Source organism: Myxocyprinus asiaticus, chromosome 20, assembly GCF_019703515.2.
Source record: "Myxocyprinus asiaticus isolate MX2 ecotype Aquarium Trade chromosome 20, UBuf_Myxa_2, whole genome shotgun sequence".
Taxonomy (NCBI): domain Eukaryota; kingdom Metazoa; phylum Chordata; class Actinopteri; order Cypriniformes; family Catostomidae; genus Myxocyprinus; species Myxocyprinus asiaticus.
The window spans coordinates 10,279,511-10,295,717 of record NC_059363.1 but is presented as its reverse complement, the minus strand read 5'-3'; the positions used below and the strand labels follow the sequence as shown (position 1 = coordinate 10,295,717).

General features: G+C 37.5%; 1 protein-coding gene across 3 annotated transcripts in view; it reads right to left on the bottom strand.

Annotated features, from left to right (window-relative positions):
• Positions 1-1,883: 1,883 nt before the first annotated feature.
• LOC127411487 (forkhead box protein N3-like) overlaps positions 1,884-16,207 on the bottom strand; it is a 152,347-nt gene continuing 138,023 nt past the window's right edge. For all 3 annotated transcript variants that reach the window (XM_051647102.1, XM_051647103.1, XM_051647104.1), the window contains exons 5-6: positions 15,624-15,732; positions 1,884-5,929 (exon numbers count right to left, since the gene is read on the bottom strand). In XM_051647102.1, coding sequence (XP_051503062.1) covers positions 5,458-5,929; positions 15,624-15,732 — 581 coding nt within the window. In that variant the 3' untranslated portion in view covers positions 1,884-5,457. The remainder of the gene's footprint in view (positions 5,930-15,623; positions 15,733-16,207) is intronic.

The window sequence follows — 16,207 nt, the reverse complement described above, 5'->3', positions numbered from 1 at the left end:
TTTCTTGCGCTGTCTGATTGTTTTTTAATAACCTGATTTTTGGTAGTTTTCAGTGTATTGGTGTGCATGACGTGCTCAGTGATTGGAAATTAATTATTGTAATGTACTGTTTCTAATAATTAATTAATGCGAGAAATTTTGGGTTTGAGGGAAAAATGTTAGACCTGTTTATATATACAGTATATAAAGTACATTTGGCAGTGATTACAGCCTCAAGTCTTTTTGAGTATGATGCGACAAGCTTTGCACACCTGGATTTGGGGATTTTCTGCCATTCTTCTCTGCAGATCCTCTCAAGTTCTGTCAGGTTAGATGGGGACCGTCGGAGGACAGCCATTTTCAGGTATCTCCAGAGATGTTCAACTGGGTTCAAGACCAGGCACTGGCTGGGCCACTCAAGGACATTCACAGAGTTGTCCCTAAGCCACTCTTGCATTGTCTTGGTTGTGTCTTGGTCATTGTCCTGTTGGAAGGTGAACTTTCGGCCCAGTCTGAGGTACTAAGCGCTCTGGACCACGTTTTCATTAAGGATATCTCTGTATTTTGCTGCATTCAGCTTTTCTTCAACCCTGACCAGTCCCCAGTCCCTGCCACTGAAAAACACCCCCACAGCATTATGCTGCCACCACGCTTCACCGTTGGGATGGTATTGCACAGGTGATGAGCGGTGCCTGGTTTCCTCCAGACATGACGCTTGGAATTAAGGCCAAACAGTTAAGTCTTCCTTTCATTAGACCAGAGAATCTTGTTTCTCACAGTCTGAGAGTCCATTAGGTGCTTTTTTCTGTCCTGCACTGAGGAGAGGCTTCTGTCTGGCCACTCTGCCATAAAGCCTAGATCGGTGCGGTGGAGTGTTGCAGTGATGGTTGTCCTTCTGCAAGTTTCTCCCATCTCCACACCTGATCTCTGAAGCTCAACCAAAGTGACCATTGGGTTTTTGGTCACCTCTCTTACCAAGGCCCTTCTCCCCCAATTGCTCAGTTTGGCCGGGCAGCCAGCTCTAGGAAGAATCCTGGTTGTTCCAACATTTTTCCATTTAAGAATTATGGAGGCCACTGTGCTCTTGGGAACCTTCAACACAGCTAAAAAACAATTTATAGCCTTCCCCAGATCTGTGCCTCGACACAATCCTGTCTCTGAGCTCTGCAGGCAGTTCCTTTGACCTCATGGCTTGGTTTTTGCTCTGATATGCATTTTCAGCTGTGAGACCTTATATAGACAGGTGTCTTTCCAAATCATGTCCAATCAATGGAATTTGCCACAGGTGGACACCAATCAAAGTGTAGAAACATCTCAAAGAATATCCAGAGAAATACGATGTACCTGAGCTAAATTTTAAGTGTCATAGCAAAGGGTCTGAATACTTATGTCAGTGTGATATTTCAATTTTTTCTTTTGCACATTTATCAAAAACCTGGTTTTTGCTTTGTCATTATGGGGTTTGGATTGTAGATTGATGTGGGGGAAAAAAATATTTAAAGCATTTTAGCATGAGGCTGCAACATAATAAAATGTGAAAAAAATGAAGGGGTCTGAATTCTTTATGAACTTATTTTAGTTAGAGCACTTTTACCCCTCTTGTAAACACACGTGAAAACATAACATTAATTATATGTTGGTGTATTAGTGATCTTCAGTAACAAAAACGACACAAAATTTAAGCCTGTAATACAATGTCCTCCATACCATCTGGTTTAAGCTAATTTTTTTTTTCCAGTTTCACTTTCTCTTATAAATATTTCTGTGAAACAGGAATGATCTTGCTTGAACAGCCATGTGATATATTATGATTATTTTGAGAAATAATAATCAACAATACATAGCATTTAGAACATAATAAAAAATAAAATAAATAAAAACTATCAAACATCATGCTAGTCTGGTATCATCTTTACAACTTTTTTTTTATTGCAACTGGAAGACAATACATCACAGAAACTTGATGGTAGGGTTGGGAGAAAACTAAAACGAAACAAAAACAAATATAATTTGTCGTAGCAATGGACAAAGTGATATTTACATTAACAAAACTGTTGTCTTTGGCAATATGATTACAAGTCAAAGAAATACAGAGTGCAATTACACCTTTATATTGACATATTAGCTGGGTGCACATGCCATCAGACCGAATAATTCATTACAGACCAAATAGACTCCATTACTTTCATCTTTGCAAACTCAAACACTTAACATAATGTCAGTTAACAGGAACCTTTTAACAAAACAATCAAGAACAAAAAACACAATGGAAAAAAAGAAACACTTCGCCTTCTATAAATGCTTATTTGACTGGCTCTTGTTGATACTTTTAACGTATTTCAAGTTACTTTAACAGAGAGTTGCCTCTGAAAGAACTCTAAAAGGAAAAGTTATGTAGTGAGTGTTGTCTTTTGAAGAAAGGCAGTGTTTATAAAGTATTCATAGCTTTCTCTGCTACTGGTTTCCTCCATTTGAACTATTTTAAAGTGAAACTTGATATGGCATATGCTGATTTGATAAAAGACCTAACAGAAAACAAAGTCACAAATCTGTACTAAAGTTTAAATCAGGGATATTCAGATTCAATTTTTTAGCTTGGTTTTTAGGTAAAAAGGCGTGCCAACTGGAGACATCTTATTAACACTCATCAGTTTGACATTCAACACGCTACAAAACATTGGGTTCGAAGCATTATTATCAGATTAGAGGGGAAGGCAATATGACTTTATGAAATGAAAGACATCCCGATGAGGAAATTACAGCAATGCAATGTGATATTAACAAATATGAGGATATCATACATGGGTATTTGACAGAAATGCTACAACTTACTGACAAATTTATGACTTGACATACATATCAAGTATGTGTTGTCCATTTTGCAGTGTATAGAGATTCATTACAGGCTTTGGCACTGAATCATCCTTATGTTACATCAATAAAAGTGCAATTTGGCGAGGTCGTGAAAATATATACACTAGCATTTGCACTGAGCTCTGGTATCACTTACTTTTATTGTCTATAAGTGCTTAAATATGTGTGTTGGTGTAAATATTTGTCCGTTTGTCCACCGGTACCAAGATCAACTGAATCAATACTGACAACTCTCCAAAATAGTGCTACAATGTAAATACAAAGAAAAACGAACAAAACTATGTGTCACTTTGTACTGCAGATCCCAAAGTCTTGCGGAATAAATGGAAGACCCTGAATAAATCACAGACACGTACACCCGAATTACACATGGAAGAAAAGCAGGCACAAAGCAGGAAGGAGCTGGGAGGATCGACACTCACTACGAACTTCTCTACAGTGACACGGACATTGACATAGCTGATATTCCGAACTCTGGAACGGTATTCATTAGAGGGCGGTCGTGGTCTCTGAGATGGCCATAGCCCTGCGTGTAACGTGAAGTCGTCATATTGCAGAGAGAGTTTCCCAACAGTCACTGTTTGTCCCTGAAGAAGGTAATTCTTAAAATGCCTGCTTCAACACAAATACGATGAGGACGACAATTCGAAAATCAAATGAGACAAAAACAACAAAAGAGACTAGGACTATTGGCATAGAAATTAGAGGCGGTGCCGTAGTTCTCTAGGATCTATATTTATATGAAAATAATTCATGCTCCATGCTAAATACATTATTTACCTTACATGAACTTGACTTTCTTTTTCTTTACAGAACCCATGCAACACGATTTGGAAAAAATCCTGCTGGCTACATTGCTTAAATTAAGAAAGGAAAAATGGTCTAGTGTAACTTTAATTCAGTGTTATCCTGACTGATGAAATTGCTTATTACATCACGAGGGTTTAAAACCAAAAAATAAAAAACTTAAACAAATAAACACAAAACAACTCCACAGTCATTATTTTCCGCTATTAAAATAAAATTGGCAGGTATCGTAGCATTAGCTCCAAGTTTTCATTTTCATTGTGCCAAAGAAGAAATATCACCATCCGCTATCACTTTAGATAGACAATATCACTCATTTTGATTGCTTAGAAAAAAACATGGGCAGTTTTAAAGACTTATTGTTAATGTGTCACTTTTGCCCAGCCTGATCTCATTAAAAGTTACTGTAGCAAAAGTTTTGAAAAATATCATTACAAATACGTGTATCGCTGCAGATCCGAGGTGAAATGCCCACTGTATGGCGCTAAAAGCGAGTTACATTTTCTCCCAAGCGGATGAGGTTTTTACAGTTAATGGTCTGTCGAGTTTTAAATCAACAAAACCTACCTCCCTAGCCTAAACCTTGAACCTAAACCTAAATAATAGTGTCCTAAAACCAAATGTGAAAAAAATGTAATTGCTGAAGCAACCACATCATTTTGTGGTGCTTCTATGACACTTTCAGCTCACGTATCGACTTGCATGCTCTTCTGGACTCGCACTCTGGTCCTTTGTATTGCAAGTGCAATGCTCTCTCAGTTGAGCTACTGCACAACCTGTTCGCCTTTGACTAAGCTTGTAAATACCGTTGGTTATGTAATGCAAACTCTAAAATATGTCGCTTTACAAGTCATGCGCTATAGTAAATTAGATTTAATGTCATAAGATCGCATTGTGTGAGGAACTGGACGAAAAGTAAGTATTTATAAACTGCTAATCTGCAGTTTTATACATGATTTGAGTGAAAGTGAATAAAAGTAATTGTTGTTGTAGCGTCTCTAGTGTTCATTTCACCAGGAAAATGCTGTGATACATAGAACAAGCCATGTAAAAATTATTTTGCAAAAATGTAGGTATAGTAACATTCATTTTATGAGATCAGGTTGCCTTTGCCTCCAAAAAGCACATTGACAAAGGGTTATGGCTTTTCTCTTATAAATTATGATTCATACAAGCCCAAAGACGAGTACAGGACTTGAGCATTCACTGCATTGGCCAGAGCTGGTGGACTAGATTAACGGCCAAAGCATCAAGGGGAAGTGACATCACAGGAACTGCTCAAGCCCACAGGATTGTCTTTGGCATGGTCCTGTGCTTCTAACCGAGGGGAAACATTTTATTCACATCAGAGATCACTGTCATCCGTAATTATCACTAAGTTGAGAACTGTCTCTGGCGAGTTGAACCATAAATTGAGAACATTGCTGCAGAATGTTTATCATTTGACGATTAGAGGCAGACAAATTTCCAGTCATGTTTTTAACCATGACATTCAGGGCAAATTTTGTGTGTAGCTCTATCACTTTTTCTATCAGCCAAATTAATTCCTTTGCTGAATATATATATAAAAAAAGGAAGGCTATGGCTTCGATCTCCGTAGTTTAAAAAACACAATAAAATTAAAGTGAACCAAAACAAGGAACCCTCCATAAAATGTTACCTATAAATATAGGAAAACAAAGTGATTGTTGATATTGCCGCAAATCAGTAGAATTCACCTGATGTCCTGGAAAAAAATAGTAAATTCTATTCAAAGTGATGTTTTTTTATTTCTCTCTTTATAATACAGTCTGTTCATTATTTTTGCTCTTTCTGCCCCTTAGCCGTCCGGTTGGTGATATTGTTCAAACAAGCCCTGACTCCCGCCAAATGTAGCAGGGACCCAGCCGCCTCCTTCATTTCCTCATCATCGCTTTCTGGAGGCTTCTCTGTACGCCTCTTTTTTAGAGGAAGAGTGTCACAGGCCACTCTCAGTTTGGCTTTTGTCAAAAGTTGCCGTTTCTTGTGTTGGGCCAATGCGAGGGCATCCACAGACCACTCCTTGGGCTCCTTCTTGATTTTGCTCTTGTCGTCGTCCTCGGCGTCACTGCCTGCATCGATGGCGTGGAAGCTCACCTCGCTTCCGTCGCATTGGGTCTCTTCCCCGACATCAGAGCTGGAAGATTTGGCAAAACTGTAGTTGTGGTCGTCCTTGGGGTCGCTGCTGACCAATGGTGAGTTAAGGATTGGCTCGCCATCACTGTTAATTCCATAGCCAGCAAGTACTGACCTATTAACACAAAGAAGAGATATTATATATTATATTACAGCTGCACACAACAATAACATAAAAAAAAAAAAAAAGAAAATTAATCTTCTTTTGTGTTCCATGGAATAAAGAAAGTCATATCAGTTTGGAATGACATGAAAGTGAGTAAAGGATGACAGAATTTTAATTTTGGGGTACAAGAACAAGCAAGAGGTGTTGATGTCACACTTTATATTACAGTGCTCATGCTACTGTGTATTTATAAGTACTGAGTATTATTAATGAACTAAATGTGCTTACTGTGTAATTATGTTGTGAGGCTGATTGTAATTACATACTGCTATTGTTATTTCTATAGTAATTAATTACAATAACATGTATTTTGTGATATGAATATTTGGTACTGATGTTTTGCTGCATTTTGCACAGATGACAACAACTTTTAGTGCATACGTAAAAATAAAATCATTCTATTCATATAAAAAGTGGATGTATTAGTATTTAATGAAACCAATCAAGAACATTTTCAGGATAGTAAAATGTTAATAATTTTACTATCATATTAAACTACATTTCTTATTATTTTATGGATTTTGACAATATTTTCCTGACAATTAAACACCACCAATCTAATTACTATTTGATAAAAAAACACATCCACTATTGAGAATATTCTTGAAAATGCTTCAAATACTCCACTGTCATGCAAATAATTTCCGAATACAATCAGTCTTCAAAATAGTCCTAAAAATAGGCTTCAATTTCTTTATGTAACATATGATTTATTTTTATTTTATTTTACAGTTAGAATTACGTCGTGGTTAAATTTTTCACATCACATCTCATTGAACTTGAGACAGTTGTGTTTTTGTAAGTACTGCAGTCTTCAAGCACCCCATCTTCAGCTAGTCCAGCTGCATCATTAAAAAGCGAAATAATTTGTGTTTAACTCAACTCTCCACTTTTCGGTGAAGTAATATCATGTAAACTGGCTAATAAAGACAGTTTAGCTCTATTTATGCCTCTTACCATTAAAAACGGTAATTAAACATATTTTCAATTAAGCTTGTTTTGTGCTTCTGGTCACAGTTTATTTATTACCAGTATAGAGTGACAAATAACATCTTGTCGTGCTTGCATATTCTCAGCAGAAAGACTAAAACTCCCTCTGTGGTTAGAAAAATAATCCTAAGAGCTTTTCTGCTTCCTGCCTTATATGTGCATTTATGACTCATCAATTATAACCACAGCACAGCATGCTAAAAAAACTGCTTCAATAATTAATGCCTAAATGCAGTTTCACTCATCTTAAAGGAGGCAAGCTATTTTACTCTCTGGACCACATCGCAGTCTGTTACTACACTACGGGTGTCATAAGAACTTAGAGGTTGTGTAGGCTTCTTTACTCAGGATTGCTGCAGAGTTTCTACAATCAAATGTAAGACGTTTTAAGACCTTTTTTAAGACCTGAACAAATAAAATGAATACCGTATCCCCATACAAAAACAAACCAACACAATTTCAAAATAAATAATGTACAATGATCCTACAATGATCTACAACATATTACAATATAAACAATTAAAAGTAAACATTGTCATATTTCATCAACCCTATATCATCATCATCAGCTGATCATTAGTGATAGTTTGTCATACATTTCCGATATGGCTTAATGATTGCGAACTGCTCTGCAACAGCTGAAAACACTCACAAGCCCCTGCGTGCTTGGAGAAAATACAACAGTGCTGCATTTTCACTCTATAGGACGCAGCGCGTGCATTTATTTAATTAAATCATATTCTTTTGAAGTTTGATTATCACATTAGGTCATATCACGATTCCTTTCTTTCCACCTCCAAATTTAAGACCTCTTTAAATGATATTTAAGACTTTTGTTGTATCATTTAAGATATTTAAGACTTTTTATGACCTTAAATTTTGGAAAACTGAATTTAAGACATTTTAAGGATCCGCGGGAACCCTGTTACTACAAAAAGAGCTTTTGCCATGAATGGTCTAGTCATTATGGTGGTAAATGTGGTATTATATTTTAGGGCCTTATTTTTACGGCAATAAAACAAGTTTTGCTTTCTGTGTTGCTCAACTGTAGGGATCAGGAGGTTTTTAGGGTGAATCTCCAGAAACCCTTCAAGAACATTTCTGGGTCATATTTAATCACAAATAAAAAAGGATATATATATATATATATATATATATATATATGTCACATTACTTTATTTGAACTTTTTCAAATTATTAATTGCTTTTAGTTTGGCATATCAAAGGTTCAAATTAAATTCAACAACACTTTAATAATACATTTAATACACTTAAGTCACTACAAATTCATTTTGGATATTGTGTATAATAGTCCTTTTTTTATTATTGATTCATAAATTAACACAAAGAAAAAAACAACATATATATATATATACATATATATATATATATATATATATATATATATATATATATATATATATATATATATATAGCGAATCAATCACATTTAACATTAAACCCCCACTATATCCCCTCCCCCTACCAAACTCCCACCCCACCCTGACTCCCCAACGAACACCCCTGTGGTCAATAGAATATAGACACACACACACAAAAAAAATACAATAATCAAGTATAATAACAAAAAAAAACTAAACTCTAAATTACTCCCTCCACTGCCCCTCTTCAAGATTCCCTAAAAAATGCTAAGTAATTGCCCTATTTCTTATTGAAAAGATCCCTAACTCTCATCCTTCTGCTCGACCCCTCCTCGAAGGCAGCCACCCTCCCCATCTCCGCACACCACTCTGGGAACGAGGGTGCTCCATCTGACTTCCATCATAACCTGCCTACCAATCATCACACTGGTCAAAACCCAATTTTTTTAAGTACTTATCCTCCAAATTTATGACCTCTTATCTCCCAAAATACACCTTCAGCCAAAATTCTTGGATCTTACGACACCCCCAAAAAAACATGGGTGGTGTCTCCATCTTCTGAATGGCATCGCCAGCAGATGGGTGTGTCCTTAAGACCAAGCCTATACAATTTAGAAGGGGTCCAATAAAATCTTAAATTGCATAAGGCGAACCCTTGCATCTCTAGATGCAGACTTGATGTTTTTTTAGAATCCTAGCCCACACTCCCTCCTCCAATAACAAATTTAAATCTTCCTCCCATAATCTTTTAAAAGAATTTAAAGCTCCGTCCCCCAGACTCTGAATTAGCAGGGAGTAATACACTGATGCCTCATGACCCTTCCCAAAAGCAGCAATCACCTCTCCCAGAGTATCTGCCGTTCTAGGGGGGGACTTATTAATACATAGTTTAGGGTTCAGCCATATGCTCAAGGCTATGTTTAAATAAATATCCAAGTTAAACACTCTGGACACTTTTGTCCATATCGAGTGTAAATGCGAGATAACGGGGTGTGACTTAACTTCTCCAATTAGTTTAATAGAAAGGCTTTGCAGTGGCGAAATAGGGGCAAGAATTTCCTTTTCAATACAAAACCAGGGAGGGGCTCTCTCAGGTGGAAGCGACCAATGAGCCAAATGTCTGAGACTGAATGCATAATAATAAAAAAAAATTCTTAGGTAGGCCTAGCCCACCTTTGTCAATCGGCCTATGTAACTTGTTGAAATGTAACCTGGGATGCTTTCCATTCCAAATGAAGGACTTCGCTATGCTATCAAATTGCTTGAAGTAAGAGAGGGGGACATCTATAGGGAGAGATTGTAGCAGGTAGTTGAATTTTGGAATACAATTAATTTTAATAACATTAACCTTCCCAATCATAGAAAAAAATTTAATGAAGCCCACCTGCCCACATTGCTCGAAAACCTTTTTATTAAAGGGTCAGAATTATCTCTGACTAAATCACATAGATTTGCTGGGAATAAAATGCCTGAATTAAAAACTTAATGCCCTGTTTGGGCCATTGAAAAGCACCCGGTTGAAAAGCCGTTACTGGGCAGTATGCTGTCAGAGCCAAAGCTTCAGATTTAGACCAATTAACTCTGTATCCTGAAAATTTAGAAAAGGAATTGATAATTCTGTGGAGGCTAGGCATAGATCTAGTGGGGTTGGAGACGAATAATAAAATATCATCTGCGTAAAGTAAAAGCTTATGTGCCACACCTCCCGCCGTCACCCCTGGAAAATCATCCTCCTTTCTTATCGCGGCTGCTAATGGTTCCAGGGCAAGACAGAACAATAATGGGGAAAGAGGACAACCCTGCCGAGTGCCCCTATTCAGAGTAAAATAATCTGAAATTAATCTATTTGTTTGTACCGCCGCTACTGGGTGTCTATAAAGTAACTTAATCCATCCAATAAAAGTATTTCCGAACCCATATATTTCCAAAATCTTAAAAAGATAATCCCACTCTACCATATCAAACGCCTTTTCGGCATCAAGTGAGATGGCAGCGACCAGAGTCTGATCACTGACCACGATATTGATGAAACCCCTAATGTTATCAGAAGAGCTACGGCCCCGAATAAACCCCACCTGATCTATATGTATAAGAGATGTCATAACTTTACTTAACTGGTTAGCCAAAATATTTGACAAAAGCTGACAAAGATCTAGCTGGATCAGGGAAATTGGACGGTAACTCTTACAATCAATTGGATCTTTGTCTTTTTTAATGGTTGGTGGAAGCTTTCCATTCTTTAATGATTCCCTATAAACTTCTAACAAAAGTGGAGCCAATTCTGTAGTATAAGATCTAAAAAATTCAGCGGCAAAGCCATCTGACCCCGGAGCCTTGCCAGTAGGCAAGGTCTTAATTACCTTGCCAAGCTCCTCCAAGGTTATCTCAGAATCAAGATAATTTTTTTGCTCAGTCATCAGTTTAGGGAGTTCTAATGGTTCCACAAAATTCTAATATCTTCATCAATAGATGAAGATGTGGAACTATAAAGATCAAGATAGAATTCTTTAAAGGCATTATTAATATCAATGGCCGAAGTAAAAATTTCACCACCAGCAGATTTCACTGAGGGAATGGTAGAAAAAGACTCTCTCTGCTTTATATATCTAGGCAAAAGCTTCCCTGCTTTGTCCCCAGACTCAAAATATGACTGTCTTGCCCTGAATAACCAAAACTCCACTTTCCGTGACAAAATAGTATTATATCTGTATTTCAATCAGGTCAGTTCTCTGAGGCCATCTGATGACATTTGGCCTCTGCACAATATTCCCTTCCAACTCCACGCGTTCTCGTGCTTTGGATTTTTTGGTGAATGAGGCATACTATATGATCCGACCCCTAAGAACCGCCTTAAGTGCCTCCCAAGCCACGCCCACAGAGGATTCTGAGGACCAGTTGGTCTCCATATAAACATTGATTTCAGTCTTTAACATTTGTTGGAAATCAGGATTTTGCAAAAGGGATACATTAAAGCACCAACTATATGATTTATTTTTCTCCGTATGTGGCAACACCTCTAAACTCACCAGGGTGTGATCTGAGACTAAGATGTTTCCGGTTGAGCAATCAACAACACATGAAATGAGGGACTTATATATATATATCTATTCTAGAATAAATCTTATGGACTGATGAAAAAAATGTATAGTCCCTACCAGATGGGTTCAGAAGTCTCTAAATATCTGCAAGACCAAGATTTTTGCGCATCCTATGAGGCATCAATGTTGCTCTAGGGGGCTTGCACACTTTTGCTTCACTATGATCAAGGACTGAGTCCATCAAAAGATTAAAGTCTCCTCCCAATATTATATCATGAGGGGTGCCAGTGGCTTGCAACATCCCTTCAAGATCTATAAAAAAGCCCTGATCATCAGCATTAGGTGTGTAAATATTAGCCAAAATCAACCTTTGCCCCTGAATTTCTCCTAAAACAATAATGACTCTTCCTAATTTATCTTTACTCTGTTTGAGACATTTGAATTGTAGATGTTTATTTATCAGTATAATGACTCCCCTACTCTTACTTGAGCCAGCACTAAAGAAAACATGCCCACCCCATATCTTCCCAAATTTTTCAGCTTCCAGCAGGGAAAGATATACCATATTTCTTACGCTTAAGAAAAGAAATAACCTTCCTTCTTTTTATTGGGTGCCCCAACCCATTCACATTCCACAAGGAGAAAGAAAATCCACTCATATTAACATTGACATATTGATATAATAAAAAATATAAATTGCATGTCAAAAACAAGATTATACAGACCACATTCCCCATTACAGCAACAATCAAACCCCGACTTCCCCCGAGCAAAACAAACAGAAAAGAGAAAAACGTGCGCATTAACCCCGCGCACAACAGCACCAACCGGCGTCAATCCATCTAAACTCAAATGGTCCATGTATGCCTACTAAAGTCCCTGCAACAACTTTGCCAGTGGATTGCTCAAGTCCGGTGCTTCTGCACAAATTTTGAGGCAAAATTACATAACAGAAAATACTTTGTAAAACAAACCCCAGCCAATAGGCAGAATAAACACAAAAAACTTGTAGATTCATTCACAAAACTGTATCAAAGGTGTGTTCCTCCACAAAACAAACTCCAGCTGATATAAAGCCATTCAGTTTCCTCGGACATACAAACAATTGTTCAGTGAGCCGGCTGTTATGAGTGCGGCAGATGACGTAATCATTCTAATGTCCCTTAAAAATACTCCACAAAAACAAACTCTAGCCAACAGGAGGCATAAGCAAAAGGAACGAACAGATTTGTCCACAACTGTCCCGAAGCAGTGTTATTCCACAAAACAAGTTCCAGCCACTAGACGGAACTAGCACAAAAAACAAAACAAAAAACAGGCATCCCGGTTCCTCGGATGATCAAGAGCCAAAATCACTTGGAGGCCGCGCAAAAAAAATAAATAAAAAAAAATACATAAATAAATACACCATGACTTACTCATCTCGTCAACTTTATAAAAGACGTCCTTTATGTGAGCATGTAGATATTTGTGGTCATCCATAGTGTCCATTCTCAATCTGGCCGGGAACTTCAGTGTAAAAACGATCTTCAGTCAATGCAAAAGTTTATTTTCCAAATGTCATTCCAAAAACAAACTCCAGCCGCTAGGCGGAGCCAATGCAAAAAGAAACAAAAATGGCGCCCAGCTTCCTCAGACAATCGAGTCACTGAACAGCGAGTCAGTCCACTAATATAAGAAACCTCAAATGGCTTACTCACTCCAATATATTTATGAAAGAGAGTGCCTGTTTGGGACATGTAAATCCTTTGCTGCCATCCTTGGTGTCTATCTCAGTTTGGCAGGAAACATCAGTGCAAAAACGGTCTTCCGTTGATGTAAGAGTTTCTTACATTCCTTGAACCGATCATGTTTCTCTCTTGTCGAATTCGCAAAGTCTGGGAACAAGAATATATTGTGATTCTTCCAAGAAAGCTTTCCTTTGCTCCTCGCCTAGTGCAACACGAGATTTTTATCGGATGATCTCAGAAATTTGGCCAGAATTGATCGGGGCCTGTCTCCCTCAGCAGATCTGCGAGCCGGGACTCTGTGGGCTTGCTCGATTTCCAGCTTATGGCCTGTTATGTCGAGCAGACTCGGGAAGAGCTCGTCCAGGAATTTCACCATATCTCGACCTTCTTCATGCTCAGGAATTCCAACAATCCGTATATTTTTCCTTTGGCTCATATTTTCGAGATATTCCAGTTTTTCCAAAATGTGTTCCAAGTCTGTTTTGGACGCGGGCAGATTAGCGGATAATTTCCTTTCCGATGACTCCAGCTAATCAATCAGTTTCTCAACATCTGACACTCTTGTGACCAACTCAAGAGAATTTTGTTTCCATTGCCGTAATCGATCAACGTATTACAGTGAGATCTTCCAAGTCATCAACAACTTTCGTCAGCGTCACCGAGATGTTGGACAGTTGATGCTGAATTTCTTCTCCCGACGTGCCTTCCAAATCGAGTCCCCGGCTCGCAGGCCCATCAGAGGCCTCAGCTTGAACACGTAAGTGTCTTTTAATGTCTCCAGAGTCTGAGGATTTTGACTTCTTTGCCATGTTTACCTCAGAAAGCAAGTATGTAACTGGGTTTATCAAATCTCACCAGATTATAACATAAAAATAATTAAAAAAAACTAGCAAAGTGCGCAGAGCTAGTCACTCACACCTCTGCTTCTCGTATGGCATCACGTGTCCCCCCTATCTTTTTATTTTTAATAAAATTATACAATTATTTTAATTATTAATAATAATAATCAAAATAATTTAATTTAAATATTATTTTTTAACTGTACTAAACAGTTTAGAATTTGACAATGTGAAGTGTCCTTGAACTCTGGGAAGGCACTATACAAATTAAACTTATTATTGGTATTATTAAAATTAAGTTTAGAATTTTTTTTTTCTTGTATACATTTTGAAATTGTAATATCATTTTCAGGACGCTTATGCAGTTTATCCCCCCAATTCTCATTACCGTGGACATTTTAATTTTACCATTCCCAACAAAGAAGGTTCTCATTACCAAAACACAGTCATTTATTACTGTATTACTTGTATTAAAACAGATCCTGCTGTAAAATGATTTTTTTTATTATGATTTTTTTTTTTTTATTAAATTCAGCATAAAAGAAAGGTAGTACCAAGGGAGTACTACTATGATGTATAAACACTTTGCAATTTCAATTATATATGAATTTAAAAAAAAAAATTTTTCACATTGCAGTTGACAATTTCATAACGATCAAATTTTTCTTGTTGGGGGTACTGAGAATTGTGGAGTAAAATGTGCATAACTGTTAGGAAAATAGTGTCACAATGAAAAAAATCTTAACGGCCTTAAAAATAAGCTTAATTTTGTATATGCAACATATAATTTCTTATTTGTTTCTTTTAATTTTAAATAGTAAATGTTTTGTGAGAATTACCCAATGACAATCTAATTTGACATTGTCAAAGTAATGTCACAATGTGCAAAAAAATTATAATAATATGAAAAAAATCTTAATGGTACTAAAAGAAGCCTTTGATCTCTTATGTTTTGTTTTGTATTTTTTTCTCTTGATTTTGGGGTGAAATATGACCTGGTCATGTTTTCATGCTATTCACCCTCTATAGGCCTTAGGCCTTACTCACTATGCACACCTGTCTCTGCAAGGGACTGCCAGTTCTGTTTATCCACTAATTAGAGCGCCATGCTCTAATAAACTCCTTTATACCGCACAACACATCTTGCATTTAAAAACAGCAGAGTTTGTGATGTTTGACTCTGTGGCCAGGTCAGACCCTAAGCCCATTTGCGTTCAGCTGAGGACACATAAGGCTAGGGCTGGCAGTGCGTAGACACTCGCATGCAGTACCTGAGGGCTCATGCCCCGTTTCAGCATCCCAGATTTATGAATGTTTCATGGCAAGATGGTCGGCCCATGCACATCCCCCATGACATTAAAAAACTTAGTGTATGTGATCAATTATTCATGTTACATCATGTATGCAAGGCCGAGGCTCTAGCCTGAATAAGACGGTGCTCTGACGTATGCGAACGATGTGGTCGTTCTAATGTAATGAAATGTGAAGAACAGAGCAGCCAGACTTTAAAGACTGTCAAAATGAGAGATCAGGGCTTTTTGAACTGCAGTCACTATGTAAGCAGGATTCTGATTGGCTGATATATCTATCCCATAAATCAATCACATCATGGTCAGTGGAGATAAGAAAATGGGTATAAAGAGACCTGGAGGGGCAATTCTGACCTGACAGAGGCTGTCCTGCTCACAATGGGGCTGATGGGAAGGGATCGAATTCCTGGGAAGATGCCCTGGCTCATCATACGAGCTCCGTTCTGGATCACTCCCTGAGGGACTGTGGAGAGAGCAGAGATAATGTCGATTAATGTATACGATACCTTCAAGCTTATAAGAGCACAAATACACATATATTGACACACGCATTGTGTGCTAATTCATCTCCAAGAAACTTGGGGGAAAAGGATGTCCTTTTAGTCACACACATCAGACAAGATTGACATAAGAAATGTAAAGAATCCTGACATTCCTCAGCAGACATTAAAAATACTAAGTCAAGCATTAGACCAGATTTATATATATAAAAAAAACACAGCAGTTTCATTTGAAGAGCTTTATTAATATTGTTTAAATCCTGTCAAACGACATTGCAAGGACACAAATATCACACAAAATTGGTATGAGCTGGCCAAATCCTGGGAGTTGCCCCTAAATGTGTGTACAAACACAATGAACTGTGGTTGGTCACTTGAAATGTCAGTCAGAAGGTATATTCCAGTCTAAATGGGCTGCTCTTGGCTAGAATCTGCTGC